A 26,412-nucleotide genomic window follows, 5' to 3' on the forward strand; every position below is an offset into this window, starting at 1 on the left:
ACCATTCAAAGTTTCCATCATTCAAGCGAGTCCGAAAAAGCAACTCTCAAACAATCTTCTTCGCAAACGACCCATACAGCGTGCTGTTCGGACCCGAAGGATTCGCGTGGAACCGTTCCTACCAAGCCTGTGTCTGGACCCTGGAGGCATTGATTCTCTCGTGGGTCTTTGTTCCATTGTAGGCGGGTCTTTCGTCAGAAGTGGTCCGATGGACACTTATGTCGCCAACAAAATTTCTTGCTTTTTCTCACCGCAGATGGGGCTGCAGATGAACATGTGTCGGCCAACAGCGATCCATATCTCCGGGAGCGATTTTCATATGCAGTGTTTACCAGACCAAGTAGAGAAGAATGGAGGATCAATCGCTATTTGACTTGCCAAGAGACGAGGATTTGAGTATAATGATCCCCACTGGCATGAGCCCTATGGGCGATGCTAGATCTTGGACTGAAAATATAGGGCTGTAGCTTTGTTCCAGAGAAGGAGTTTAGCAGTTGAGATCTGCGCCAGTCAAGAATCACCCGTCACTAGTTTACTGTTTTTTCCGACGCTAACTCGTCCTGTAATTTTGTCAAACTTCGCTTAAACAAGGACTCTCATTATTCGTGCGCTTGCGATCCTACCGGTTTCCGGGTTGGTGGTCCGCCACTAGAAGGTGGATATCCATTGCGTTGGCGACGTGTCGCTCGAGACAATGAAGGCAAAATTCTTATGATTGATGCAGGTGCAAATATGCATTCTTATGGACTGGAAAGATACAGACTGTAACTCTACTACCATAACAATATGCGGAGTTGTTGTGATTTAATTGATTGCAGCGCCCTTGCAGAGCCGACAAAGCACATGACCCTCCCTGACTGGGCCGGGGTCAAGGGTTCTCTACTCGCACGATCTTGGCATGGCTCGTTCCCCTATCAGATGGGCTGATATCAACGAATCCTTCGTAGAACGTTCCAATCCGTAGTCTTTCCTCATGTTCGATTCCTACCCAGTTTTAAAGTACCCGTAGCACAAATACAAGGTCGGTTCATTTGTTATTGGTTACCGATACGGCCCTATCTCGTGACACGGATCCTTCTTGTGTCCCCTGTTACCCAAGTTCGTCACAGATTTCAGTTCACCTCCGTAGAATCCTCTTCCTTCTTGCTTACTTTGACAAACACTGTGCCAACATGACTGATCGACGAGAAATCAACGTACGGCCCGTTGGAGTTGGGAAAGCTGCCCCTGGCGAAATCTTTCAGCTATCTGACCTGGATCATCTTATGCCCAAGCTCTACGTGCATATGATTGAGATTTTTGAGCTGCCACAGAACACACCGAAGGACACCATAGTCAACAGACTGATCGTTGGTTTGGAGCGTGCCCTCGCAGATTATCCTATCTTAATAGGTAAGCTACTCTGGATGAAAGTATCAGCACGTTATTTATGCTAGACGATAGGAACTTTGCACTTTGACAATGATACGAAGCGCATTGTGGTGAAGAAGCAGGCAGATTCTTCACTCAGTCTGCACATCAAGACTGCTACAACAGATGATATCCCTTCCTTCTCTGTTCTCGATAAAAACGATTTTCCTGTACATGTTCTCGGCGCGCCAAAGGTTCTTCCAGACGCCTTCGTTGGTGCACACTTCCCCGTTCCAGGTCTTGATACATCAGTTAGTGGACCTGCAGTCGGTGGAGCACAAATCACCTTTATTGAAGGCGGAATCATCATTGGTATTGCTATCACTCATCAAGTTTGCGATGGTCCAGGCTTCGAGAACTTCCTAACGATCTGGTCGAAACATGCATCCCAAGCTGCAAGAGGGGAGTCAATCAATGGTTTCAGAGAATCCAAGGCTGAGATACCCTCTCGCGACATCTTCACGTTACGGGAGAAGCCGAAGATCACTTCCGAGGAACATGAGAGGCTTGTAGCCAGGTTTCCCACTATGAAACTTCGAGATGGTCCTCCTGCTCCGCCTCCCGCCGACTTCAAGATGCCAGCAGTGAAAACACGAATTTGGCACTTTCCCAAGAGCAAGTTGCAAACACTCAAAGCGCAATGCAGCGTTGGACTAGAGCCAGGGACCTGGATTTCTACATACGATGCAATCTTGTCCATTATGTGGCGTGCAACTGTGCGCGCCAAATCATCGCTGCTGAAGCCTGATCCTAATGCTCCCTCAAAAGCTGTCCATGCTGTAAATGGTCGTGGTCGCACTGGCTGGCCTGTCTCCGATCGATACATCGGCACAGCCATTACTATGCCGCAGTCAGAAAAGCGCACTGTGGCCGAAGTCCTCGGCAATTTAGAAACAACATTACCGGTACTTGCTCGAAGAGTCCGGGAGAGTACCAACTCCGTCAACCCCGAGTATCTAGCAGATCTTGTCAAATACGCTGCTGCTGCTCCTACCCTTCAATGGTCCGAGCTAGACATGCATTGGGTGCTTGGCCTCGACTGTATGGCGTTCGATTGGCACACAATGAAGTCGTATCAAAAACATGACTATGGATTTGGAACACCTGCGGCGTTGAGGTGGCCGCATCCCAGCTTTGAGGGCTTCTTCTTTGTTCTGCCGACGAGGGCGGGGATTCGGAATGCTGGTGAGGATGAGGGTATTGAAGTTTGTTTCGGTCTTGAAGAGAGATGCTTCGCTGAGCTGGAGAAGGATGAGGAGTTTGCAAGGTATGCTGAGCAACGTGGACTGGGTATATGATGATTTGCTAGCAAGACCCATGGGGGTAATGTGATGGTTTTTAATTTAGTAAGAAGCTTCATCTTACTGTCAAGGACCATATATTCGTTAGAGAGTTTATTGCTTTGCAAACTCATTCCTATTGAATTCGTTCGAGGCACAAGGCTTCAGCTCAAACACTTATCGCACAATGTAGTATCTTCTCATAATGATGAGCAACTATGTCAATTATCAGTTATCTACGTTTACCCCCTTGCGTCAAGAGGACACATACAATAAGTTGCTAACAATGCACTACCGTTCGAACCCATGGGATCGTGAACAGTAATGTCGAGCCACTCGATATGCACTTCTCTATTGATCAATTCATTGGGTAATAAGGCGGAAATACCAGAGGACCATCTCTCAGAAGGTGTCTCTCCTTTCAGCCACGGACGCCACCAACTGGTAGGTTCCGGCATTTACCCTTGTTCACGAGTCTGTGCGGCGCGACCGTCAGATGTTGCTTGATAAGATAAGACCAGATAAGATAAGCTAACCAATCCAGGGCGTCGGACTGGATACTACCCTACAGGTCTTTAGCAAAACAACGTCAACAGCAAGACTGACTTGAAGACCTGAAGCAGAGTACATTCTACATCGAATGGCATATATGGTTAGGTCTGAGCCTTTTCAAAGTGAGATTACCAAATTAGATTCTATCTGGTACCTCTGGATTGCCTGTCAAATTAGTCAAGCTATCGAAAGTATACAAATCCCGGGGATTTTCTTTCTTAAATTATGCCAAAAGGCAACCGTTATCACATATTACGACTCAGACCTATACATTAAAATATATCCTTGAGAACCAAGACTTCAATGCAGTAGTATACACATCAGTTTTAATGTATTGTCTTTTATGTTTTTGTCCCGATATTACTGTCCAGATCGGAAGCTTGGGACGCGTCGGAAATTTACAAGGGCTGTCTCGGCAAAAGTAAGATTATTTATCCGAGCCAGGTACTCCGTACCTATACTACCATATATTATAACTCAAAAGTCCCTCCGTTCCTTCAATCCCCGTTGGTCTCAACTCAAAACTTGTTACTCATTTCAGTGGGAGTCCCCGAACTGCATGTTTCTGTTTGTCCTCCGGTTTTTTATCTGGCTCTTTCAATCAGACGAGTTTTGCTTTTTAAGCCCAGTCTGTTTGTCAAGTAAGGTTTCATCAGACCTTCAGCTGAGGATACTGAAACTTTTCCTTTAATGGACTTTTCTTTTTCTCAACTGGCACGACAGTCATGTCACTTTCTACAGGTCGGCAAGAGCGGCACGACAGAGCTAAACGAGGATCCTCCGTACTGTAACCCTGTTCTGCCCCAGTTGATCTGCTATGCCAAGCTCATCTTTTCCCAGCGTTTCTGCAGGGATCAACTTTCTGCCGGATTCTCGGTCGGGTCGATCCCTTCGGGGACTCGCTCCGAAATACCCTACCAAAGATGCTAATGGTACAATTAGCCAAATACCACTGCAATGTCCTTCTGTTGGGAGTCGTAATTCGGGAGCAACTCTCCCGTAACCGTGCCGTAGATGCATAAACTCAATTAATAAGAGACCAATTTGTCTCAAAGGGCCGAGAAAAGAAATCGGTTGCGCGATACGAGACGTTGGATCCTTCCCAGGGCCAGCCAGTAATATTGTCTGAAAGGATTGACTCCTCCTTACAGGCTGTTTCGTGATCCCTGTCTCTCCCCATTGCCACAGCATTGAACAGAGTGATTCCGGCCACTTGCAGCATGTGCCTTGCATTCTACCATTTTGCAGACGGACTGATACGGACCAACCGTACAGTTGAAGCAGCTGCATCGGCACCTCGTTCCCCTGGTGCTAACAACTTTGAGCCAGATGCATATCCCCGTGTCAGAAAAGGTCCGGAGTAGGCAAATTACCAAATGAGTGTGGTACGAACCCAGGTCTTCGTCGACAGAAGATCCTTACACACTCTCATAAGGTTGCCGTTCTAGCCCTCATGTCGTAGGATAATTGTGCCGATGAGAACTTAATCTCCTAGTTGACGTTTGATGTGCCACAAACTACCTTCATGTATGTCAGACGAGGCGGGAGAGGCTTTTAGATTTAATTGACGCCAATCCCATATTCGTTAGTCGTAAAGTTGTCACCAACGTCCATTCTTTTTAATTAAAAACTCCCTTTGCTCAGTTTGTTTTTCGTCTTTTATTCGCCATGCCCGGCGTTGCCAAGGACGCCGTCGTGGTAAGTTGAATGGAACCTTCCACTGCAAATCCTTTCCTAGATCACGTTCGCTTGCTAACTGATCGATCTTGCAGCCCATCGAGGCCGTGCTTTTTGCGGTAGCATCACTCCTTGTCCTTGCCCGATTGACCCTTCGAACGATCCGTCAACACCAAAGCCTCACGATAAGTGACTGGTTTCTCGTCGCATCATGGTTCGACGCCGCTGCTCTGTTTGGTACCGACACCGCCGCATACAAGCTTGGAGGAATGGATGAATATGATCCCGATGCGCCACCACGACCCGTGGAAACGACAATCGCTTTGGCTAAGATCACCTTTGCTGGAAACTACTTCTACGACACGGGCATCTACCTACCGAAATTGGCATTGCTGGCTCTTTACTTCAAGCTCATCCCACAGACGCTTCCTACGCTACGCAAATGTCTTTATGCATCGACGGCATTGACAGGAACATTCATGGTCACGACTTGCTTTATCGATACATTCTGGTGCGGTTCCAATGTGGCTGTCAATTGGGATCCCGAGGGAGACTGTAGCACCTATGAGTCAAAGGTCGTCTTCCGCATTGACTGGGGAATGAATCTTGTCTCTGACATTCTTGGTATGTCTCAATCTCTCGAACTCTACAATTGGGTCTAACTCAGCGATTCAGTCTTTTGCCTTCCCTTTCCTCTTCTTTTTGGACTTCAACTCAGCCGACGGTACAAGGTGGGTCTGGTGGCCATTTTCGCATCGGGGATCATCACGCTCGGAGCAAGTATTGCCAGATTTGTCACAATTGATGTGATTCATGCATGGACCAATGTTTGTAAGTCTTGGCTATCGCTTCCAACCGCATTGACCACTGTTACTTACATTTCCGACTTAAGACGTACTATCAATGACTGAGCTTGCCGCCGCTATTGTCGTCGTGTCACTGCCGGCACTGAAATCTCTTCTACACGGCCTTGGTCTACGTTCTACAAAACAAGGAACAACGCAAACGGGGTCTGGCTACCACAAACATTCAACAACAGTCAATTCTGCGAGTCACTTCAACAAGCTCTCAAGTGGCCGAGATCGCCATGGTGAGCCCTACGGAAACACAGCGCGTGTGGCAGCAGTCGCCGAGGAGGACTCCGGTAGCGAAGTGGAGCTGACAAACCTCCATGGGATTTACAAGTCGGCCCGCGTAAGCGTGACTTACCAGCGGCGAGAAGACGAGGATTGGCAGGGGTCGAAAGTAGGGAAGGGGACGGGGAAGGACCGGAATGACGGGAGCTTTCCCAAATAGTATTGATCGCCTGTCAGAAGGAGCAAAATTGTGGATGCAACGGAAGAACTTTGTTGGGAAGCAGCCGGATATAAACGATATGCGATTGGTACTCTTGCACGAGATGGGATTTGACACATGTACAGTAGCTAAGACCCATAATGAATAGACGTTACCTGGTCGATCTGTTGAAGAAAGAAGAAGAAAATTACCCTTCGATCAATTCCACAACTGTCAATTGCTTCAGGGTTCATAATGTGGCGTAGAAGCCTGAAATAAGCATAATCTCCGTCCACGAGGGCCATGTAGTCGGTCATTGGTGTATAAACCAAACTCTGCCTCTCTTCTGCACTGCTGCAAATTGAGACTCCCAACCAACACATGCAACGTCTCGTCTCAATTACTATCCCCCTGCCATGTTGGCGCAGGGTTTATTTTGGGCTTGACGGTATCTACGGACAAGAAGCCGCGAACCAATCAATCGGCTTAAATTTCAAAACCCTTCAAGGGTATCCCATGTATCCCCAGTTTTCTCTTCGTAAACCCTTGAAAAGCCGTTGGATACTAAAATTGCTTCTTCTTTCATTTTCTGATCTGACACTGGTTGGCTATTGGTGTTGGTCCTCGTCTGACTATGTGCCTCACACTTGCAGCGGATAAAATCACGCCACGAATGCTCCAGGGACCGTTTTGTGTTACATTTCATGCATTGCAGATGAATTTTGCAACCGAAGTGGGTTCTTTTTTTCTTCCATGTGGCGTCCAGAACTTAAAGTGCTTGAATTAAAAGTCCAATGTGTCTTGCATGTTAGAAGCTAATCCGCATCCTTCCTCGCTCTCTCTCTTTTCTCTACCTTCATACTGTAGTCCACGAGACCACGAACCTTCAAGATGGCGTTCGAAATCACTGGCAAGGACTGTATGGTGAGTTGTCTCTGGCTTGTGATATTCTCCACTGGCTGATTGCTTACATACTTGTAGATCTCGGAATGGATCCTACTGGCAATGGCGTACGTCTTTGTCGGCGCCCGGATCTACGCTCGCCTCTTCCGCGCCCATCAGAAGCTCGATACATCGGATTGGCTGTTGATCGTTTCAGCACTAAATGCTCTTGCACTCATCATTTGTGATACACTCACTTACCAGATGGGTGTTCTGGACGAGTACGAAACATCAGTCAAACTATCCAAGGTAAGGCAGTCCCAATCCACGACTAAAAGAATCACAACTAACATTTGCATTCAGATCTCGTTTGCCTCCAACTACTTCTACGACTTCGGAATGGGTTTCCCCAAGCTCAGCATGTTGGCCTTTTACTGGGCTTACTTCCTCCCCTCGAACGGTGTCAGCTCCGCTATGCGCAAGACTCTATATGGCATCACTGCCTTTGTGTGCATTTCATACCTCGTCATCCTCTTTGATGATACCTTCTTCTGTGGCAAGGATGTCTCCGTTCAGTGGTCGCAAGAGGAGGGCGCTTGCAGTGTCTTCTACGCACCTGAACCATTCATTCTCAACTTCACCCTGAACTTGGCTTGCTACTTTGCTGTTTACGCCCTTCCTCTGATCCTGCTTGTCCAAGGCGTCCTCAAGTCCTCCACTGGAGTCACTGTCACCTTTGTTCTTGGAGCTCTTACCATTTGCACCACCATTGTCCGATTCATCACTCTCAAGGTCGGAACTGGTCAAGCCAACCTTGTCTGTAAGTCTTCATCTCTCACACATCCAGGGCGCACGAACAAGATGCTAACATGATTTTTAGACCCTCTCAGTATGGTCGAGATGGCGCTCGCTATTACTGTCGTTGCCCTTCCTGGATTGAAGCCGCTCGTCAGCCGTACCGAAAAGCATGAGACCACCCACGAGACTTTCGAGATTAAGAACTAAAACGGAGATATGACATAACAGGCAGGGTCTGGTCATACCTGATTATCAAGTCTGTCGCATAGCTATCTTAAGGCAGCAAATTAATATAGATTCATGTATCTTACATGTTGATTATTTACATCATTCCCTCTCTCCCTCCATGCTATCTTAGGACTTTTACTCTACCGTGCCATTCCAAGTAAACTAGTTACAAGAGATGAACCTCTGAAGTACATTCCGTGTGATGGTTTCAACGAAGAAGTCCCTCTTTATCAAACCATGAACCCATTCACAAGTCCCTGCAACAAATACTTCTCCCCTGTTACGTGTGAAAGATGCCACTACACCAGCTGTATACTGACGATCTTTCAGAAACTCAGGCATCTCAAACCCTTCATGCATACCCTTCAGAATGTCCAAGCTATCGTCCTGTTAGAAAAACCAACTCATACAGAGGAACGGCACTGTCTCTCTTACATTTCTCTGACAGGGGCATTGAGAAGATGCTTTCCCTCCCAATGATCTTCCTCACCGGATGTTCCCGGGCAGGTTGCAATAATTTCCATGTTTGTCGGCGCACCATCGTCGCCTGTTGGGTATGGTAGTCCCTTCCGCACATTATAGTCGCATCCATCCACTTCAAAGCTGGCTATCTTGGCATCACAGCCAAAGAGATCACCGTAATCCAAATGAGAGCCCTCTAGAGCCCAGTGCTTCGGACGAAATACTTGGAAGCCGCCGCTCCAACGTGACGTGGCCGAACCGTAGCATGTGTAACCTCCCATTGTCGCGGTCACGCCCATAGTCTCTGCTCCCGGTCGCTGGATAGGGCCCCAGTCCCAGAGAGTGCTGACACGCTGGTTGTTCTTTCCGAATAGAGGATCCTGAGTGGCATCCTTGTAACAAATCTGCAGCTCTCCATCTTGTTCGAAGCGGACCTGCCAGGCGTAGTTACCGGCAAATCGAGCTAGTCGGCCACCATGATCGATGAAAGCATCCATGTCATCGCGCATCTCCCATGTCCAATACTCGTCATGACCGACAATAACAGCGAGTTTATAGCCATCAAGGCCATCGGGCTCGTGATGTAGGTCATGCTGCGTTAAATGATGAACCTTGTATCCTTGTTCCTCTGCCCAGACAAGAAAAGGCCGCTCGTAAGTGGCATAGCCCGCATCAGCGTAATGGCGAGAGTACCCATGTATATATGACCATTCCAGAGCTGGATATCGTGGAGGCTCTCCGGGTGCTGGAACCCACTGTCCATTGCCCTCTCTTGGAGCTCCAAGTGGAAGTCGAAGCATGCCTCGACATAACGGGCGGTCTCGAGATGAAAATGGTGAAGGGGTTTCGTTGCAGCCATCATCCTCTACACCACGGTAGTGATTGGCACCGCCCCAATCGTTGTAGGCCATGATGGTGCTAGTTGTGTGGATGAGGACAAAGTCGGCGTTTGATTTAGAATCACTGACATTCCTTTCAGATGACCTTACAATAAAGAAGCCTTCTGCCTCAATAGGATGGCTGGATTCTGGGACGACGGTCCTTGCGATGACGAGATAGAAACCGGGAGAGTAGGACGAGATATCCAACGAGATGCTTTCTTGCCAATGGCACCCATTTTTGTATGACTCTGTTGGAGTCTCTTGCTTCTTGCCTGGGATATCTTGCTGAGTGAAGACAGTCTCTGGTTTGAAGCCGTCGCGAATTACTTCGAGCTCAAAAGTGGCTTCCGTGGTATGCACCTTGACGCTGACTTGATTGGTCTCTTTGGGGTCATATGAGAACTTGTCGCAGTAAACCCAGATCTCTGGTTTGTCGGCATAGTACCCAGGGCGCTCGACGAGTCCGCCTGGTCTTCCCCAGGCATTGATTGGGTACTTGTATTGCTCCTTCGTGGATAACATAGTCAGCTTGAAGGATGAGGTAACGGACGAGTGATTGGTTGAATGGAAGAATTGACGGAATTCAAGGTGTAAAGTTGAGATACGCCAGAGACGATACAGAGCTTTTTAAGCACTCTTTTCTAGTGGTCGTCGTGATCAGTCAGCTGTCGGTAAGTGTCGCGGAGGGCGGCAATTTACCCCTCACGATCCCAAGCTCTCTCCTCACTCCCATACGCAGAAAGATAGGCGGCAATAATGCTCTACAGTTTAACTCTCCGTTCCTAACTACCGACGGTGTCGAGTTAGAGATGCTTGCATTGACGTGTGGAGTAATCGGAGAAGAAAATAAATATCATTTGTTAGGATCGTTCGGCTCGCCTAAGAGTGGAGACATCCTTATAGCATGACCCTGCTTGGACTAGCTCATCTTGTTCAGACATCACAATGGGGATAAAAACCAGAAATACACCGTGCCATATCAGAAACCGAGAGTGGAGTATGGAAACCTTCAAACCTGTGATCAAGATAGAGTAAAATAAAGCCTCGAATATCAGGGATCAAAACCGCAGTCAGTATTTAGTAACCAATGACACTCCGCAATGCATCCGACGATGCTAAACAACAGACGAGAACCCAATATCGCCATCCAATTGCAGAGACGCACCCGCATAGCCATTAGCACATCCAGTGACAGGTGAGCCATCAAGGTGATGCTGAAAAGGGGCTAAGGGGAAGTTCATTGCAGAAACAGCTACGTCATTTCTGCAGGTACCCAAACGAAGAAGCCGCATGGAACAATGGTATTATCTGAATTCGATAAAAATCTACATTCCTGCGACTCTCTAGATTATTTCCCTACGCACCCCTAACACCAACGCACGCAAATACTTAGCCTTATATCTTATCATCTACATCTTAAATCGGTAAGAGTATCAACTCTTTCAATTCTTCAGATACCGGACATTCCATATTGATATTATTTTTATTAGCGTGTGCTATTAATATCCGGGAACAGTTACGGCGTTGATAAGGGCTAGAGAATATTCCGTACTTCAGGCGCCGTCGCTAACGATAGGTTCAGTATCATGGCAGTAATTCAATATATTAATACTAGGATATACTTCGTGGATGCCATCACTACGCCGGATGAGGTCGTCGAGCTTCCCGTCGATCTCGCCTCATAGGGGCCTGCTTCCAGCAACAGCCGTACCGTCAATCCAATGGAACGCCGCTTCCTGACTCAGCAACGCCTCAAGCCGTAGATGGCCGACCTGGATGAGGACGTCAAGTTCCTCGAAAACATCGTTGGCGACTTAAACCACGAGATCCAAGCTATCAAGGACGAAATGAACGTCTGGGAGACAGACCTTACTTACTACACGACTATGTACCGATGTGGTACTAATAAAATCGGGTAGTTCTCTTATGCTACTATTACCCTACTATGCTTAAAACGAGGGCTAGAATCGAGAAACAAAGCTGCTTGTAAGGTTAATACACTGGAACTGAGATTTTCTATTAATGGAAATCTTACCAATAGATATGCATCCGATGCAAGGCTCACAGCGCCGCTGGATGGCACGCTCACCGTGACCGTTGCAGTGGCCTTACCCCCCGATTCTCTGTTACTCGCTGTGGCGGGCGCAGTGGGCTGGCTTCCCGAGTCCCTGTCACTGGCTGTGTCCTCTGGTTCCGAATCGGCCGTAGTTGTTGCCTTGGTAACCGGCAGTGATGAAGGGACATCACGCTTGTCTTTGCAGTACTCGTCGTAAATGCTGACAGCAGATGAGAAATCGGCCGTTTCGCTGCATTGATGTATGACACATGTAGAAAGCCAAGATACAGCCGAGTCACGCAGATCGGGCCGGCAATAACACGCATCCTTGGCATTGCCCTTGCAGGTCACCTGAGGACAGCATTCGAGCTGGATCCCCAGCACATCTTGCGCGTATGAGCCGTTCGGGTCGCTGTTCGGCTCTCCGTTCCAGAAACAGACGGTAGCACATGACCGCTGCTGCTTGTATGCATCAAGGGATGCAATCGTTTGTGTGGCGTCGGAAGAAACCGATCGCAGAAAGTATGCAAGGTTAATGAGCAAATACCAAATAGACATGCTTGTTTAGGTCGTCTTGATATATAATAAATAGCGCAGTACATCCGAAGGATAGATGGTGGAGGGATATTATAATACAAGGAGATAGGGGTGACCTGGGATATATAAAATGTTCTTGAAAGAAAGGGGATGTCTCAGCGGGCGTTCGTGTGATCAAAAGTGTTGTGTTATTGAGTACGCATTGCGGGCATCATTATCACCACATGTGTCACTAGCAGACCCCGAGTAGTCTCAGTTGGCAGGATGAGGAGATTATCTTTTGGAATGTGGCTAGTTTTAGTTTTCAGCTGCAACGCCATGGCTGAATTATCGAAGTTGCATATCTCCGAAGGACCGGTGTGAACGTCACCCCGCCACATAGGCCGCACAGCAATCTCCCCTCCCATAAAGCGACCATTAACTTTGATATCTATTTACTTGTAACAAATGATTGTTAAAGCGCTTGTTATCATGCATCCAGTCCGATGTAAGAGTACCTGGTAATTATCCCTTACCTTTATTCTCCTTAAATGACGGGGGCTGTGCAGGAATAAGATTTTAGGTGGCTTTAGACGACTGGGTGGTCGAGACCAACGCTCCCAACAAGCCAAGCCAAGCCCACTTTTCCATAGGCTTGATTTACGGGCGTTGCGAATTGGTTTGGCTTGAAATAGAAGACCCTAACTTGACTTGGGACTTGAACAAGTCCTAGCTTTGTAGCCTTGAACAAGTCCGATATTTTTGGGCTTGTCAAGTCGGCGGGTAGACTTGGCTTGTACAAGCCGACTTAGGTTATTGGGAGCGTTGGTCGAGACCGTTCGGCTAACCGAAGGAGCGGAGACATCCTTATAGAGTTCGCTAGCTTAGACTAACTGATCGTGTGACTTCAGCCTAGCCCAAGGACGGATGATAGGGCTCACAATCTGGAGTCTGGTAAGGTCTGGACTTCTCCCTTTAGGAGATGGTAGTTATTGGATGTATAAGAGGTACTGCCTATAATTTATAGCATCTGTGTGTTTGGAATTCTTAAATAATTGCAAGCTACATAGAGGCTAACTACAGATGCGATGTAGATAACTATGTACCGGTTGTTATCATACACTTATTTGCCCACATAACAGGTATGAGACAAGCGACAAATCCATTCGAATAAGGACAACGAAAGAATAAAATGCTAAGTCCCTGAGATCTATCCAATTACCCTATTATCTAAGTAACTTAAATTAAGCCAGCAACAAAGTATGTATTTATATCTTATTAGCTATAAGCATCAAATTTCGTGGTGATATTTTATAATCAAAGATCGGTATGATATCAACACACTGCCCCCCATTCTCTGTTAAGAACAAGTACCGATCAAGAGCAATTACGCTCTCGATAACCTTGCAGCACAGGACACTGAGCGTCCAAAGAATCGCTATTTTACCTTCATATCCTTGATACCTTTCCTCATAAGCTACCAGGTCAGCATCGCTGATCTTGCTCTCGTCAACGTCGAGGCACCTCATTGCTCTGCCTGCAAACGCATTGAAGCTAGCCATATCTCCTTTTAACACACCCCACGTCGGCCTGTCCTCCTTGTCAAGTTCTATTCCTTTATCGTGGAAGATCTTCTCTAACAGGGCTCGGTAGAAGCGCCTTTTGGAGTACACCGACTCTTCTTTGCTTGGATCCGCCCTTTCCCAGTTATTCGGGGCCTGGCAACCCGTCATAAGCGCCGTACCACTCAAGGACACGTTTGTCTCTCGCATCCTTGCACTGATGGGAAATCCCTCAGGGTAAGTGGTAGAACGCGGGACAATGTGGTTATAGCAGCAGCCAACGACTCCCAGACGCACAATGAACGGGACAGTGGTGAAGTACCGTAGCATATAATCAGAGAGATTCCCGCACGCGTGGAGGCCAACAAGCATGCACTTCTCCCCTCCGGCCCAGGCAGCTATCTCATCCGCCAAAGGTGGCGTGCCGTCGATGTAGCGCCGCATGTGCTGAATTCTTCTTTCAGGAATGCCAAGACTATCTGCGCAGGCTTTTGAGGCTGCGATCTGGGACTCGCTGCCGTCGATGGCTAGCACGTGTAGTTCCGGGAAGAGGTAAGCTAGGGAGATTGAGAGGTACCCTTGGCCCGAACCCATGTCAATAACGCGGGTTATGTTGTTGGTTTGGCACACGCTGTGGATGTACGCTCCGGCTGTCGATACTTCTGCAATCTTTTTGGTCTTCATACGACTCGCTAGAATCTCTGGGAGGGTTGTGACCTTGCCGGGTCGCTGATCTCGCGGGAGGGCGAGTGACTGTATGCTCTCGAGCCACTTAGACAGCGACTCTGGCCGGCCTGGGAGGGGTCGATATCGCTTGGCTTCATCTATCTCGTCATTTGCCGCGATTGGAGGTCCCAACTCTTCAATACTGTCTATCAAGTCTTGCTGGGCTATGCGATGATCTGGAAATGATGTCCACCAGGATGTCCAGTCACTAGGCAGGGCGTCCCAGGCATTGTGAATAAGTGAGTCGTTGACGTGGATACCCCCAGTAATCTGGCGGACTAGGGGCGTGTTGATGAATTCGACAATATCTTTGGCATATTCATCGGTGCTATTGTATCGTTTCGGTAACGTAGGCATATTGTGGGGTTTGTATTGTTTTGTTAAATATCAGCACTATCAGATGAAAATTTAATGTAGGAGACTTTCCCGCGTAGAAGCGGTATAAGTCGGCAGAATCCAAGAGAAACTAATAGAGTAAATAAAATATAGAGTAACCTTAAATAAACTACTAATGAATTATGATAGGTAAATAAAAAAGCTATTATTGTAATTACTATTTACTATAGTGAAAGAATGGCCAAGTAAGTATAAAAGGCTAAAAAAGGCCCATACCGCTCGTGCATAGAGTGAAAGAAAGAGCTAACATAACGTACAGACTGAGGTTTCCTGTATTTCCCAGGTTGAATACAGGTAGGGATAGGTATAGAAACGCTCCCACAGCGTAGCTGGCATTCCTATTGGAGTTACTATTGGAAATATCAGCGTTACCGATAGTGGTAACTACAAAGACGCCAGGTTAGATGCTCCTGAGGCAAAGAAGAGCTCATGCTGGCTGAACCTTCTGGGAAGAGTGGCGAAGTAGAGTGCAAAGACTCAGGATGGGATTTGCTGGTTACGTTGGTAGGTGTCTGCGGCAGGCTAATTGTAATGTCAATAGTGGTCAAATTGACGGGAGATGATGGTACAAACGCGTTCCTGGTGAACCTCGAAATAGTATTCGGCACGCGCTGAACCTTTTCTAGTAGGTCATCCGATTGAACGTTACAATCCCCAATAGTGTTATTTCAGTGACCATCAAATGACAGAATAGAAGAATAGTTTAATGTAGTAAGATCCGAAAATGAAAATCCTTCTTACTTAAGGATAGAGGAACCCACCCTATGTTTTCAATTAGCTTTTGTATCAATAGCCTCTGCTGGTCGTCACCCATATCCAAATTCTGACAGGCCAAATGAAACATCTTTGCGACCATGGATTCCCGCCTAGGAAATGAAATATTATATAAATTTGTGCGAATGAAGCCAGGGCTTCCGGTTTCCTTTGTGACAACAAGGGCGTGATGGTGTCGGTGACGCCAAACTGCCACACGAGTGCACCTATAACGTCCAATGCCATTAACTTCGCAGAGACTTTATAGTTTAATTGCCAGTGCTGTTCGTCAATGGCAAACATGTATACGTACAGCTCGTGCCCGTAGGTCGAAATCGACCTGATGCTCGAAAATACTTTATTCAGGAAACCAGCACTCGCATGCAATGGTGTTTAAGCCGAAGACCACCTTGTACAGCCTCAATTGATGTAAGGGGCGAGTAAATTTGGACCTGCAGACTAAGGCATCAGCAGGTAAGTTAGCTCTACACCACTGAAAGGGATCATCCAATCTTTGAAGATAACGCTTGAAAAATGGAACGGTGTCCCAGAGGTTCTAGGCATTCCTAATACTGTTATAAATGATCTCATAACCGGGCGTCGAGCACATCGTACTGACGTATCTATATCTTTGTTGGTAGGCTCATAAAAGAAATGGGATGTTATAACGCATCTATACATAAGTCCAATATTCTAAAGCTGCGAAGGCGAAAAGGAGGTTATTAAATTACCCACTGGGTTGGTGGGTACAGCTCTTTGAGTGAATCACCAATTAGACTTCATCTCTTAGGTTTTAACCTACCTATACCTCGTTTAGTATCGACTATTATGGTTTAGTGTCGTTTAGTGTCGTTCAATGTCGTTTAGTGTCGTTCATTGTCGTTTAGTGTCGTTCATTGTCGTTTAGTATCGTTTAGTATCGTTTAACTTTAATGACTTATAACATGTAACTCAGCCGTTTTTGACAAGGTACGAAGTGCGTAGCTCCGTATGCAAACGGAAGGAATCTCTCCAAGAATGAAACGAGAACGAAATGGGGTTTGGTCTTGTTTTTTTTTCTATCTGCAAGGTCACACTGAATTAGGAATAAACAGGGCAGCACTGTAGATTGATATCTATAAGTGTTAGCTTTTCTTCAATGGTAGAAATGAATAGGATCTGAGATTATTGAAATGGCTAATGCAATATTTAGATTGTCCTTTCCTTGATCATCTCCTTAATCATCAATGCCGACTTCTTGGGCGTCCTTTCAAGTGTATTGTAGTCTGTGAAAGTCACGCCAAACCTGATGCCGTATCCATCAGACCATTCTGCTTATCTTGTCAGCATTGGCACTTGCTTTGAAGCGGGCTACCACTCCTCGCAATCACGGGTGAAGTGAACTAACCTAGGTTATCCATCAAAGACCATCCAAAGTATCCCGAGACCTTTGCACCGTCCCGCATGGCCTCAACCATTGAATCTAAATGTTCACGGAAGTATCGCTGCCGAAATTCGTCGTCAACAGATTCTTCCTTACTCATCTTGTCCTCACCAGGGCAAGGGCACCCGTTCTCAGTGACACAAATAGGCTTCCCATACTTCTTGTAGATCCTCACAAGGTGTTTCCGGAAGCTCTTGGGTGAGGAGCGGAGCCAGTCAGAGCCGCTTAGCTCGCCGATAGGGATACCTTCCTTGTTCTCTGACAGCTCATCGACATTGCCTTGGAAGTCCGAGTCTGGCGGCGGGGTGGTGTGGTGGCGGGCGTACTGAGCAGTATAATAGTTCATACCGCAAAAGTCGATGTCAGCCTCGCGCAGCAGAGCAAAGTCGGCTTCTGTAAAGGCGGGGAGACGGGATCCGAGCTGCTCACGCATAACAGGAGGGTAGTCTTGTGCAAGCCTGAAGGTATCAACAAGTTAGCGGGACGAAAGAACTAGATAGATATGATTCCTCACATGGTAGGGTTGGCAAACCAGCCATACCAGAATTCCATTCTCCTCTCAGCAGCTTCCTGGTCCCTGCGGTCGGTAGCGTCCCACGGCTCGAAATAATCGCCACTGAGGGAGATACCGATTCGGCCATCTTCATTCGATTTGAACTCATTGTTGTATAATCTGGCTGCTCTCGCATGGGCTAGGATCAGATTATGGCCGACGATCCAAGGTTCTCTCGCTGAGTCACCAGCATCGCAGTCTGGGTTCGTGCTGCTTCGTCCGGGGGCAAAGCAGCCCAAAGAGTACCCCTAATCCTTCTGTTAATATCCAATAGTTCACCATGTCGTGGGATTCATCACAAGCACTTACTTTAATAGAGACGACCCATGGCTCATTGAACGTGATCCAATGCTTAACCCTATCGCCAAATCGTGTATAACACAGCTTGGCATAATGCTCAAAGTCCTGCTGTGACTCTTCGTTGAGCCAACCTCCGTACCGGTCCTGCAACGCCAATGGGAGATCCCAGTGATAGAGAGTTATCCAGGGGGTGATCCCTCGAACAATTAGACCATTGATGACTTTATTATAAAAGGTTATGCCCTCTTCGTTGACAGGATCATGTCGTCCTCCTAACGGAATGATGCGCGACCATGACAGAGAGAAACGATAGGCTTTGGCACCGTATTTGGTAAGGAGGTCAAGGTCCTTGTCATATCGATGATAGTGATCGCAAGCGATATCGCCGTTCGCACCGTTGGTGCGCGATGGATTGAGGTGTGTAAAGGCATCCCAAATGGAAGGGCCTCGCCCGCCATCTTTCACGCCTCCTTCAATCTGATAGGAGGCGGTTGCAAATCCCCACTCAAAGTCTGAAGGAAGTCCCTTGGGCACTGGTGTAGAGCTATATTGGCGCGTCATGGCTCTTGTCTCTGTCGTCCTTGGGTTACAGAAGTCTCAAGGTATATTTGTCGGGCTGGTAAATGTCCCAAGATGAGATACCTGAGTTCTTTTATCGTCGACATACATTTGTGTGTTTTCGAAATGTAGACAAAACGCACGGTTGAGAATCAGGTACATCACTTTCTCGACAGTTTTTCCATTTTCCTTGCAAACCCCACAAATGCAATAGAGTGTGACAAGAGCTCGTCTAGAGGGTAGCCACCAATCTAGAGCCTTTCGGGCGATCTGTGGATTCCCTACAATCACCCTAGTCAAGAACCCCCGCATGGCCCGCCGAGGTATAACTAATTGCCCGACCCGTCTGCTGCATTTTGTCCGAGTTTCACTGCTTCTTTTGTCTTGTCCACATATCTTCTTGTACCCACATGATAAGAGAATGACCTCTTTCTCAGGCGCAAAGCGGGCTTGCAAGCTATGTCGCCGTCGCAAAGTCAAGGTTTGTAATGCCGAGGTTCCGCGATCGGTGAATCTCCGTCCTTTCTAGGTAGCTAGTCGAACAGTCTTATTGCTGACGCGGTACCAACGCAGTGTGATGGATGTCCGACTTGCAGCAATTGTCAAGCCGCAGGGACAGTTTGCCAGTATGCCCTTCCGAGGAAAAGAGGTCCCAAGCCTGTTCGATACTGCGGCAGTATCTCCGACGATACGCCAACTCCGATATCACCTCTCACCGCTCCATCCGAGATCCTCGAGGATCCGTCACTCCCCTCTCCAGCGACCTGCCTCCAATCAACCACAGCTGCAAGCCAAACAGACCATAGCCGCATCAGTAGCAGCCAAGGGGTAAGAACAGTCTCACTGTCGGAGAGTCAAACCGAAGCTGCTATCCGGATCTATCTAGATTTCTTGACAGAGCTGCAAACTCCTGGTTTGGTTGAGTCCGCGGCATCGATTGCTAATCACTGTATTTCCTTATACACTCGTTATGTGTTCGGGTCTGCTCCTCTATGCCACGAAGCCACACTGCGAACAACAGTCAACCGATTCTTTGACACACGACAACACTCGCCTTGCGAAGATACCCTGGAGACTTACAGCTGGGCATTGAGTTGCTTTTCATCCGACGATGAGTATAGCGAGATTGAGAAGCTCCGAAGCCTCACACTTCTACTAGCCCTGTGTGCGGCTGTGTCATATGCTGTTCCCGAGTCTTTATTGCCTACGAAGTATCTCACAGCACCGCTGTTCCTCAAAACAACGCGAGACCTACTTAATGTCTACCACGACTACGATCTCGAGCACCCTGACTCTTCGTCGCTCAACATCCGCATGTTCTTGTCATCGGCTCTACAAACTTCCAGGGGCACCAACGGTGTGGCCTTTCATATCCTGGGCGAAGCAGGCCTAATTGCGATGAGAATGCGTCTCTACTGCGAGAACTCTCTCGAAGGAAGAAACCCGATTGAGCAGCAAATCCTCCGAAACGCATTCTGGCAGCTATACGTGTGTGACAAGACCGTCTTAGTAATGGGAGGCCGTCCCGTCTCAATCCATGAGACCTTGTTCGACACCCAGCTAAGTCTTAAGTCAAGCTCACAAAGCCCAGCGACACTATTTGAATATGGCCCAGAATCCAGTGGCGCCGAGATAGAAGGACGGCTCATGGAAGGTTTTCACATTATACGTCGTCTTTGGGCAATGGCTGCACGAGTCGTCCGATGCATGGAGTCACGATCCACAGGGCATACAGATAGATTTACTGAACTGTATCAAGAAGATATAGCTGAGCTATCCAAGGCATACTTCGAGACAATCACACTAACAAACTGTTACCCTGTCTGGGATGTATCACCAGCTGCATTGTCACCCGATACCAACCGGGAGATAGACACAGGTCTAAATGACATCCTCCAGCGGCAAAAGACCAGTTATCTGATTTCTCTACACTCAATCAGGCTCTTCGTGCTGAACTCGGCAATTTCGTGCAATATGACCCAGATCATGGGCCTAAGCGCGGAGCCTCTTTCTCTCGCCATGAGGCTAATAGAGCTGGCTCAAGATTTCCTCAACGTCCTCGAAGACATTCCGTTCCTTCATCTCCAAGCTGAGGGGGAACAATGCGTAAGTGACGACCATGGATATCATAACAAGCGAGCTATGGCTGTTTGAGTATCTACAAAAGCTTACTGGAACAGGCAGAAAAGATCAGACGTGTTGGCAGTTTACTGCTCGAGCTTGCGCACAACTATGATGAGGAAATCGTGACGTCCCGGGCTAGCCAGTGTGTACAGCGCTCAGTCAACCTCCTTGTCCGGCTAGATTCAAAGGCTTCCGATAGCCTTGGTACATTAATCTAATAAGTGGCCTTGTTGGTTTATATGCAGCTGTATCCAGAAAATGTGACCTTGTGATATCTGCCGTCATCTTGACAAGGCTAGAAGAAATTCGATCTATGAGTTTTCGGCTGTGTAATCAACATGAACATGAACATAATCAGGAATAGAAACAGAGTATGAATTGATAGGCTATTCTCATATGTTGGCGCCTCCGGGCAAAAATCAATGTAATTGCAGAACTATAGCGTTGACTTCAGCTGAAGGGAGTCAAATATAGCTTGTTAGCAGTTCACAGAAAGCTTCTTCGCGTGGTCGTTATTGTCCTGGACCTCCATGTTGTTTCGTTTCACGGAGTCAGATGTGTCAGGGAAGTCTTGGCAGGAATTCCCCTAACTCTGAACCGGTTTAGTGTCGATGACTGGTAGAGAATGAGTTTTCAAGTCGCAATTGTACGGCTTATACCCCATCCATTTTCAATTCAGCAAAAAGGCCGGGATAGTTCCTGTCAGCCCGTAATAATCCAGTCGGCGAAATCCACTGATCGAAGTACATTTCTCGGTGCTACGGCAGTAAATATTGATCGGAGCTAACAAACCTGATGTTTTTGTACTTTACTTCCTGGGCCGTGCCATGATTTCGCGCTACTTTGTCGTATTCGGTGGAATTCCAACAGGCTGTGGGGCCCCTGCTCGGGCAAATACAGTATTTACCCATTAGCCAGCGTCAGCTTGGTGCTTTGATGTGCCTCGGTCCAACTTTGACACTAGGAATTCTTCCGGAATGCATCCAATTGGCTGAAAAGCAGCAGTTTAAGGGCTGCAATGAAACTACAACATCCCTGGCTCCATATGACTATTGGCAGTTGTTCCAAAACAGCGCCAAAGAGGAAGAGCAGAGCAGTTCCGAGGACGTACCGATTAGTTTGGTAGTGATCAAGTCCTTTAATGTCTAGCCGGAGGAGCTTTTCGACCGGCGGCACATTGCCAAAGGCTCCAGGGCCTCGACCATGATTAGTCTACTAGACGGTAGAGGCGAACCCCATTGTTGGTGCCACTGGTCTTGTGCCCCATGGGGTGATGTATGGGGTAGCGAAGCCTTAACCCATTTTGCACTAGTTATTTGTCACAATGGACTAGGCTGTTTGCTCTTGATGTATATATCTTCAAGCTCTCATCTCTCCATCCCCAGAAACATCAAGATATTTGCCAAAGTTCTTTCCATATTACCTCCCTTACTTCTTACTCTTTTTTCTCGACACGTCGAGCATAGTAACGTTGCATCAGGTTGTTGAACTCCATCATGGGAACCAACGAGAATGGCGAGTACGATGAAGTACGGGTCCACGACCTCTGCACCAAAGAGTCATGGTGGAATGTCCCACATTTAGTGAGGTTGAACCTCATGCTTGCGGTTCCATTTATGTCGGCCTATATAGGCGGATATGATGGTAGCGTGCTTAATGGGATGCAGACTCTCGACCACTGGAAAGCTGGTAAGTTCACAGAGTCTTCAATCCTTATTCTCCCGGTACAGTACTTTACCAAGCCGGTGATAAAGTATTACCGGCCTAATCTGACTCTGTTTCGCACTCTAGAATTCGACTACCCCTCTGGCGGTATTCTTGGTCTTTTGGTCAATATTCAAACCATCGGTGGCGTGATTGCTTTGCCTATCGCTCCTTGGATGGCTGACAAGTACGGGCGACGTCATCCCATCTTCCTAGGGTCCTGCATCATCATCGGCGCTGCAATTTTACAGGGATGTGCTACTAACATGGCCATGTTCTTGGCTGGCCGCCTTTTCATCGGCCTCGGCGGCATGTTTATCTCATGCGCTGCTCCTCCACTCCTTGGAGAACTGGCATACCCGACTCACCGACCCATTATTACCGGCATCTACAACACCACCTGGGTAAGTAGATCATTCTCCTGACCTTGCGAGTTCACCACCTAATCAGTTGCTACAACGCAGTATACTGGTGCCATTGTCGCTGCCTGGGCCACGTATGGTACTTTTCACATGAACAGCAACTGGAGTTGGAGGATTCCTTCGTTTCTTCAAGCCCTAGTCTCCATATTTCAGGTTGTTTTTATCTATTTCTTGCCTGAAAGCCCGAGGTGGCTTGTCGCCAATGGTCGTTCGGCGGAAGCGACCAAAGTCCTCAGCAAGCATCACAGCGGAACCGATGAGCCGACAGAGCTTGTTCGACTCCAGATTGCCGAGATAACCAGCGCTATCGAGTTTGAACGCTCTGTTGAGTCTGTCTCGTACCTCCAGTTCTTCAAAACAAGTAGGTTTTGTACACATGCACCGACATGTCCCGAAAATAAAAAGTAGTGCGATGCTAATCCGTGGTCTGCTGACAGAGGGAAACCGTCATCGTCTATTGGTTGTCGCTTCCTTGGGCTTCATCATCCAGTGGTGTGGTAACCAGCTTATTGCTCCTTATCTCGCTCTCGTCCTCTCAGATATCGGCATTACCGACGGAGAAACGCAGAATCTTATCAATGGAAGCCTTCAGATCTACAACTTCATCATTGCTTGCAGTTCCGCTACGCTCATCGACCGAATTGGAAGACGCCCCCTTCTGCTAACGTCTACTATTGGGATGCTATCTACCTTTACCGTTTGGACCATCTTGGCCGCACGAAACCAGATGGAAAATGGCTCTCACAAAGGGTTCGGCATCGGAATTGTCGTCCTGATTTTCGTCTTCTTTACCTTTTACAATATCGCCATGTCGCCTCTACCTATTGCTTACCTTCTCGAGGTGCTGCCATATACCCTTCGCTCCAAGGGCCTTAGCATCTTCAATTTAGCACAGATCTGCAGCGGGCTCTTCAACGGCTTTGTAAACCCAGTCGGATTGAAGGCCTTGAGGTGGAAGTATTACATCGTGTTTGTTGTTGCTCAGCTTCTGTGGCTCAGCATCATCTACTTTTCATACCCTGAGACTCGAGGTTTAGCCCTCGAAGAGGTCGCTCAGGTCTTTGATGGTAGACAAGTGCTCGACAGAACCCTCGATATCAAGGCTGAAGGCATTCCCGAGTTCGACCACAAGAGCAGAGTCACATCAGATGACAAACAATTGTAGCGTTGCATTGTGTCAGATAGCGGAGTTGTGTCCCTAGGAGAAGCAGGAGTGGTGTTGGAATGGAACTTCAGGAGGGACTCATATAAACCGTGGAATCAGATACAAGCGAGAAGTACCAGACTGGAGAAGGGTACGGCTTGGGAAAGTTGTACTTCTTTGTTGCTTAAATACTAAGTTATGCATATTTCTCACGTAAATACACGAATTCAGCTCATGCTTGCCTTTAAATCAACAATCCTGTGACCTGAAATGTCCAAGTAATCCGCTCTGTTCCTCTACTCTAACAGGAACACTGACATGTAGAGTACTTTAGGCACTGACCTCTGTGACGTCATCAGGTTCTGTCTCGTCATTAGTAGCACCACGCTTGACATCTGAATATAATGCGAACTGAACACGGACCTGCACGACGTTGTCTGCGTTGCTACTTGAGCGTCACCAGGAATGTTCAATAGATAGAACCAGGTGACAAGTTTGTACAGTACAGACTCATGGGTTAGTGGAGGTTTTAGGGTAAACATTTGGCGACCAACTGTGTCGTGGTGGATGGACTTCCTATTTCAACTGGACAGAGCCGCCACTTCAGGCCAGCCATAAGCGGCTGGTTCGTGCAAAGGCAATTCCTTTGGTGACTGACGCTAAATACAAAGACAATTGCCCGAAAAGCTGACACAAGGACACCAAGAAAGTGGCCTGGGGTATCCGGACCCCAATATTACCGAGATAGTCTAACACAAGACCCCGCAATAATACCGAAACGCATGACTATTTCCCCGGGAAGGGGATTTGTATTCTATCAAGATCACGCGACTTGTAGTGTGATGGTCCGGAAACCCGAGCTTGAGCTTGAAACTGCGCTAGCCCGCGATGATGGCGCTGGTTGAATCACACAGAGGTATAATTAGCCTGTATAGTCCTTCAACTGGTGTTCGTTCTCTTCGACCCATGAATCGTCGGAAATGGAGCGTGTCAAAGTCAACCCCATTATTCCTGGGTTTGCCCCGGACCCTTCCGTCGTTTATGTAGATGGCACATACTTTCTCGTCAACTCAAGCTTTCACATGTTCCCTGGTCTACCAGTTTATGCATCTAGAGACTTGAAGGAATGGAAACACATCGGTATGCCTTTTGTCCTTGCTTCTCGCCATCACCAGTGTTTCGCTTACCTCTCCCACCAGGCAATGCATTAAACCGACCAGGCTTGATGTCCCTACAGCGCTCGATGACCAAGTTGGTAGGCTCTGATGAGGATGGTGCGAAAATTGCTGCGCAGGGAGGCCTTATGGCTCCCTCGATCAGATACCATAAAGGCACCTTTTACATCGTTTGCACCAACATTGATCACAAAGGTCTTCTGCCTGGAGATACCGGGTGCCAAAACTTCATCTTGTCGACCACCAATATTTGGGCCGACGAATGGAGCGATCCGATCTTTTATGAGTTTTACGGAATTGACACTAGCTTGTTTTGGGACGACGACGACCGTGCATATCTTATAGGCGCTAGATCCCCAGCTCCTGCATCCCAGATCTGGCAGTTCGAAATCGATGTCGAGACAGGAAATGACCTCTCTGAAAGGAGGCTGCTCTGGGAAGGTGTCACAAGGGTTTATCCCGAGGGTCCACACATGTACAAGAGGGACGGATGGTACTATCTTCTCATCGCTGAAGGTGGCTGTTTTGCTGACCACCATGTCATTATGGCTCGGTCGCGGAATATCTGGGGTCCATATGAGGTCAACCCAGCAAACCCGGTGCTACCTAAAGCGGACCCTAGTGGATATATCCAGTACACAGGCCATGGAGACCTTTTCCAGCACCCTTCGGGGCAGTGGTACTTTGCATGCCTCGGCGTACGCAAGAATGACGGGCATTTCATCATGGGACGCGAGTCTGTCCTTACTACGGCCTCGTGGAATGAAGGGGAATTTCCGGTGATTGACGCTGTTAAGCTCGACGTGCCACTTCCCATACCCCAAAGCCCATGCTCTTCGAACTTTCCTACCGCGAGAAAGCCTGGACGTCCAGATGTCGCTTATCTTCAGATCCGCGACCCTGTACCGGAATATTATGTGCATGATGGAAACAATATCACTCTGACATCCAGCGCAGCGGACTTGAACCAGGACGACAAGCCGGTGACATTCATTGGGAAGCGTCAAAGGAGTCTTCATGGCACATCTTCAGCAACACTCGAGGCCCTAGATAATTCCGGTACAAAGGGATCTCGGCTTAAGACAGGGTTGTGCTATTACAAAGACGAGCATCGACACGCTCGTGTTTTTCTTGACGCCGACTCCGGGAATATTGTCTTTGAGCTTGTCAATAAGGCTCGGTCCATCGAACGGTTACTATCTACAAACATTGGTGTATTAGCGAACAACAACAGGATTGTATTTGGTATAGACTATACAGAGCTAGATCTCGTCTTTTGGTATTCCCTAGGGGAAGACGGGACGAGGCGAGAGGTGACTGCGATTGACTCCCTAGTTATGACTGGACATGATTTTGTGGGGCCTGTCATTGGTGTATTTGCTACCAGCAATAGCCAATTTAAGGTGAAATATCTAGACATTCTAGTTGTATAGCTTTTTATTCTAGAAATATAATCTTGTAAATGAGGATACGATGAAATATATGAATGAGGTTTCTAAAATGTAAGGTGACAGATCTTCAGCACTTACTTTTGCCCCGTCAACAAGCTGGTTCT

General features: G+C 47.6%; 10 protein-coding genes across 10 annotated transcripts; 5 read left to right on the forward strand and 5 right to left on the reverse strand.

Moving 5' to 3' along the window:
* The first annotated feature begins 1,104 nt into the window (after positions 1-1,104).
* On the forward strand, positions 1,105-2,903 carry B0J16DRAFT_412551 (trichothecene 3-o-acetyltransferase). The gene is made up of 2 exons (XM_046133321.1): positions 1,105-1,392; positions 1,444-2,903. The coding sequence occupies exons 1-2, from the start codon at positions 1,173-1,175 to the stop codon at positions 2,706-2,708; spliced, it is 1,485 nt and encodes a 494-aa protein (XP_045983940.1). The 5' UTR covers positions 1,105-1,172; the 3' UTR covers positions 2,709-2,903.
* Positions 2,904-4,732: 1,829 nt separating this feature from the next.
* On the forward strand, positions 4,733-8,159 carry B0J16DRAFT_301648 (archaeal flagellin N-terminal-like domain-containing protein). Its single transcript, XM_046124607.1, has 7 exons — positions 4,733-4,940; positions 5,015-5,543; positions 5,595-5,750; positions 5,812-6,164; positions 7,176-7,385; positions 7,440-7,896; positions 7,957-8,159. The coding sequence occupies exons 1-7, from the start codon at positions 4,911-4,913 to the stop codon at positions 8,079-8,081; spliced, it is 1,860 nt and encodes a 619-aa protein (XP_045983941.1). The 5' UTR covers positions 4,733-4,910; the 3' UTR covers positions 8,082-8,159.
* A 105-nt stretch (positions 8,160-8,264) lies between these two features.
* Positions 8,265-9,967, reverse strand: B0J16DRAFT_370059 (uncharacterized protein; the record flags this gene model as incomplete). Its single annotated transcript, XM_046130334.1, has 2 exons — positions 8,265-8,481; positions 8,538-9,967. The coding sequence occupies 2 exons, from the start codon at positions 9,965-9,967 to the stop codon at positions 8,265-8,267; spliced, it is 1,647 nt and encodes a 548-aa protein (XP_045983942.1).
* A 1,157-nt stretch (positions 9,968-11,124) lies between these two features.
* B0J16DRAFT_396173 (uncharacterized protein) lies at positions 11,125-12,059 on the reverse strand (the record flags this gene model as incomplete). Its single annotated transcript, XM_046132244.1, has 3 exons — positions 11,125-11,258; positions 11,323-11,329; positions 11,481-12,059. The coding sequence occupies 3 exons, from the start codon at positions 12,057-12,059 to the stop codon at positions 11,125-11,127; spliced, it is 720 nt and encodes a 239-aa protein (XP_045983943.1).
* A 1,063-nt stretch (positions 12,060-13,122) lies between these two features.
* Positions 13,123-14,677, reverse strand: B0J16DRAFT_336389 (methyltransferase domain-containing protein). The gene has a single exon (XM_046127211.1). The coding sequence runs from the start codon at positions 14,660-14,662 to the stop codon at positions 13,286-13,288; it is 1,377 nt and encodes a 458-aa protein (XP_045983944.1). The 5' UTR covers positions 14,663-14,677; the 3' UTR covers positions 13,123-13,285.
* Positions 14,678-15,484: 807 nt separating this feature from the next.
* B0J16DRAFT_336390 (uncharacterized protein) lies at positions 15,485-15,783 on the reverse strand (the record flags this gene model as incomplete). The annotated part of the gene is made up of 1 exon (XM_046127212.1): positions 15,485-15,783. The coding sequence occupies exon 1, from the start codon at positions 15,755-15,757 to the stop codon at positions 15,488-15,490; it is 270 nt and encodes an 89-aa protein (XP_045983945.1). The 5' UTR covers positions 15,758-15,783.
* An 868-nt stretch (positions 15,784-16,651) lies between these two features.
* B0J16DRAFT_396177 (putative beta-glucosidase) lies at positions 16,652-18,252 on the reverse strand (the record flags this gene model as incomplete). Its single annotated transcript, XM_046132245.1, has 4 exons — positions 16,652-16,767; positions 16,842-17,335; positions 17,392-17,678; positions 17,740-18,252. Coding segments are annotated over 4 exons (1,410 nt in total), but the record flags the coding sequence as incomplete, so codon positions are not given.
* A 425-nt stretch (positions 18,253-18,677) lies between these two features.
* On the forward strand, positions 18,678-20,638 carry B0J16DRAFT_412556 (uncharacterized protein). The gene is made up of 3 exons (XM_046133322.1): positions 18,678-18,769; positions 18,862-20,394; positions 20,469-20,638. The coding sequence occupies exons 1-3, from the start codon at positions 18,710-18,712 to the stop codon at positions 20,628-20,630; spliced, it is 1,755 nt and encodes a 584-aa protein (XP_045983947.1). The 5' UTR covers positions 18,678-18,709; the 3' UTR covers positions 20,631-20,638.
* A 1,181-nt stretch (positions 20,639-21,819) lies between these two features.
* Positions 21,820-23,914, forward strand: B0J16DRAFT_336394 (general substrate transporter). The gene is made up of 4 exons (XM_046127213.1): positions 21,820-22,101; positions 22,204-22,520; positions 22,581-22,899; positions 22,976-23,914. Exons 1-4 carry the CDS (start codon positions 21,909-21,911, stop codon positions 23,701-23,703), a joined length of 1,557 nt encoding a protein of 518 aa, XP_045983948.1. The 5' UTR covers positions 21,820-21,908; the 3' UTR covers positions 23,704-23,914.
* A 748-nt stretch (positions 23,915-24,662) lies between these two features.
* B0J16DRAFT_301661 (putative xylosidase/arabinosidase) lies at positions 24,663-26,290 on the forward strand (the record flags this gene model as incomplete). Its single annotated transcript, XM_046124609.1, has 2 exons — positions 24,663-24,822; positions 24,882-26,290. 2 exons carry the CDS (start codon positions 24,663-24,665, stop codon positions 26,288-26,290), a joined length of 1,569 nt encoding a protein of 522 aa, XP_045983949.1.
* Between the last annotated feature and the right edge of the window lie 122 nt (positions 26,291-26,412).

The sequence above is a fragment of the Fusarium flagelliforme genome (assembly GCF_020744385.1).
Source record: "Fusarium flagelliforme strain FIESC 12 MPI-CAGE-AA-0113 chromosome Unknown B0J16scaffold_3, whole genome shotgun sequence".
NCBI classification, from domain to species: domain Eukaryota; kingdom Fungi; phylum Ascomycota; class Sordariomycetes; order Hypocreales; family Nectriaceae; genus Fusarium; species Fusarium flagelliforme.

Bases quoted from the DNA above. Each gene is read 5' to 3' on its own strand.
- B0J16DRAFT_336394 (XM_046127213.1), top strand. From the start codon at position 21,909: ATGGGAACCAACGAGAATGGCGAGTACGATGAAGTACGGGTCCACGAC. The intron at 22,102-22,203 runs GTAAGTTCACAG...TTCGCACTCTAG, and splicing joins TCTCGACCACTGGAAAGCTG to AATTCGACTACCCCTCTGGC. The intron at 22,900-22,975 runs GTAGGTTTTGTA...GTCTGCTGACAG, and splicing joins CCTCCAGTTCTTCAAAACAA to AGGGAAACCGTCATCGTCTA.
- B0J16DRAFT_301648 (XM_046124607.1), top strand. From the start codon at position 4,911: ATGCCCGGCGTTGCCAAGGACGCCGTCGTG. The intron at 4,941-5,014 runs GTAAGTTGAATG...TCGATCTTGCAG, and splicing joins TTGCCAAGGACGCCGTCGTG to CCCATCGAGGCCGTGCTTTT. The intron at 5,751-5,811 runs GTAAGTCTTGGC...TTCCGACTTAAG, and splicing joins TCATGCATGGACCAATGTTT to ACGTACTATCAATGACTGAG.
- B0J16DRAFT_412556 (XM_046133322.1), top strand. From the start codon at position 18,710: ATGACCTCTTTCTCAGGCGCAAAGCGGGCTTGCAAGCTATGTCGCCGT. The intron at 18,770-18,861 runs GTTTGTAATGCC...GTACCAACGCAG, and splicing joins GTCGCCGTCGCAAAGTCAAG to TGTGATGGATGTCCGACTTG. The intron at 20,395-20,468 runs GTAAGTGACGAC...TTACTGGAACAG, and splicing joins AAGCTGAGGGGGAACAATGC to GCAGAAAAGATCAGACGTGT.
- B0J16DRAFT_412551 (XM_046133321.1), top strand. From the start codon at position 1,173: ATGACTGATCGACGAGAAATCAACGTACGGCCCGTTGGAGTTGGGAAA. The intron at 1,393-1,443 runs GTAAGCTACTCT...GCTAGACGATAG, and splicing joins AGATTATCCTATCTTAATAG to GAACTTTGCACTTTGACAAT.
- B0J16DRAFT_336389 (XM_046127211.1), bottom strand. From the start codon at position 14,662: ATGCCTACGTTACCGAAACGATACAATAGCACCGATGAATATGCCAAA.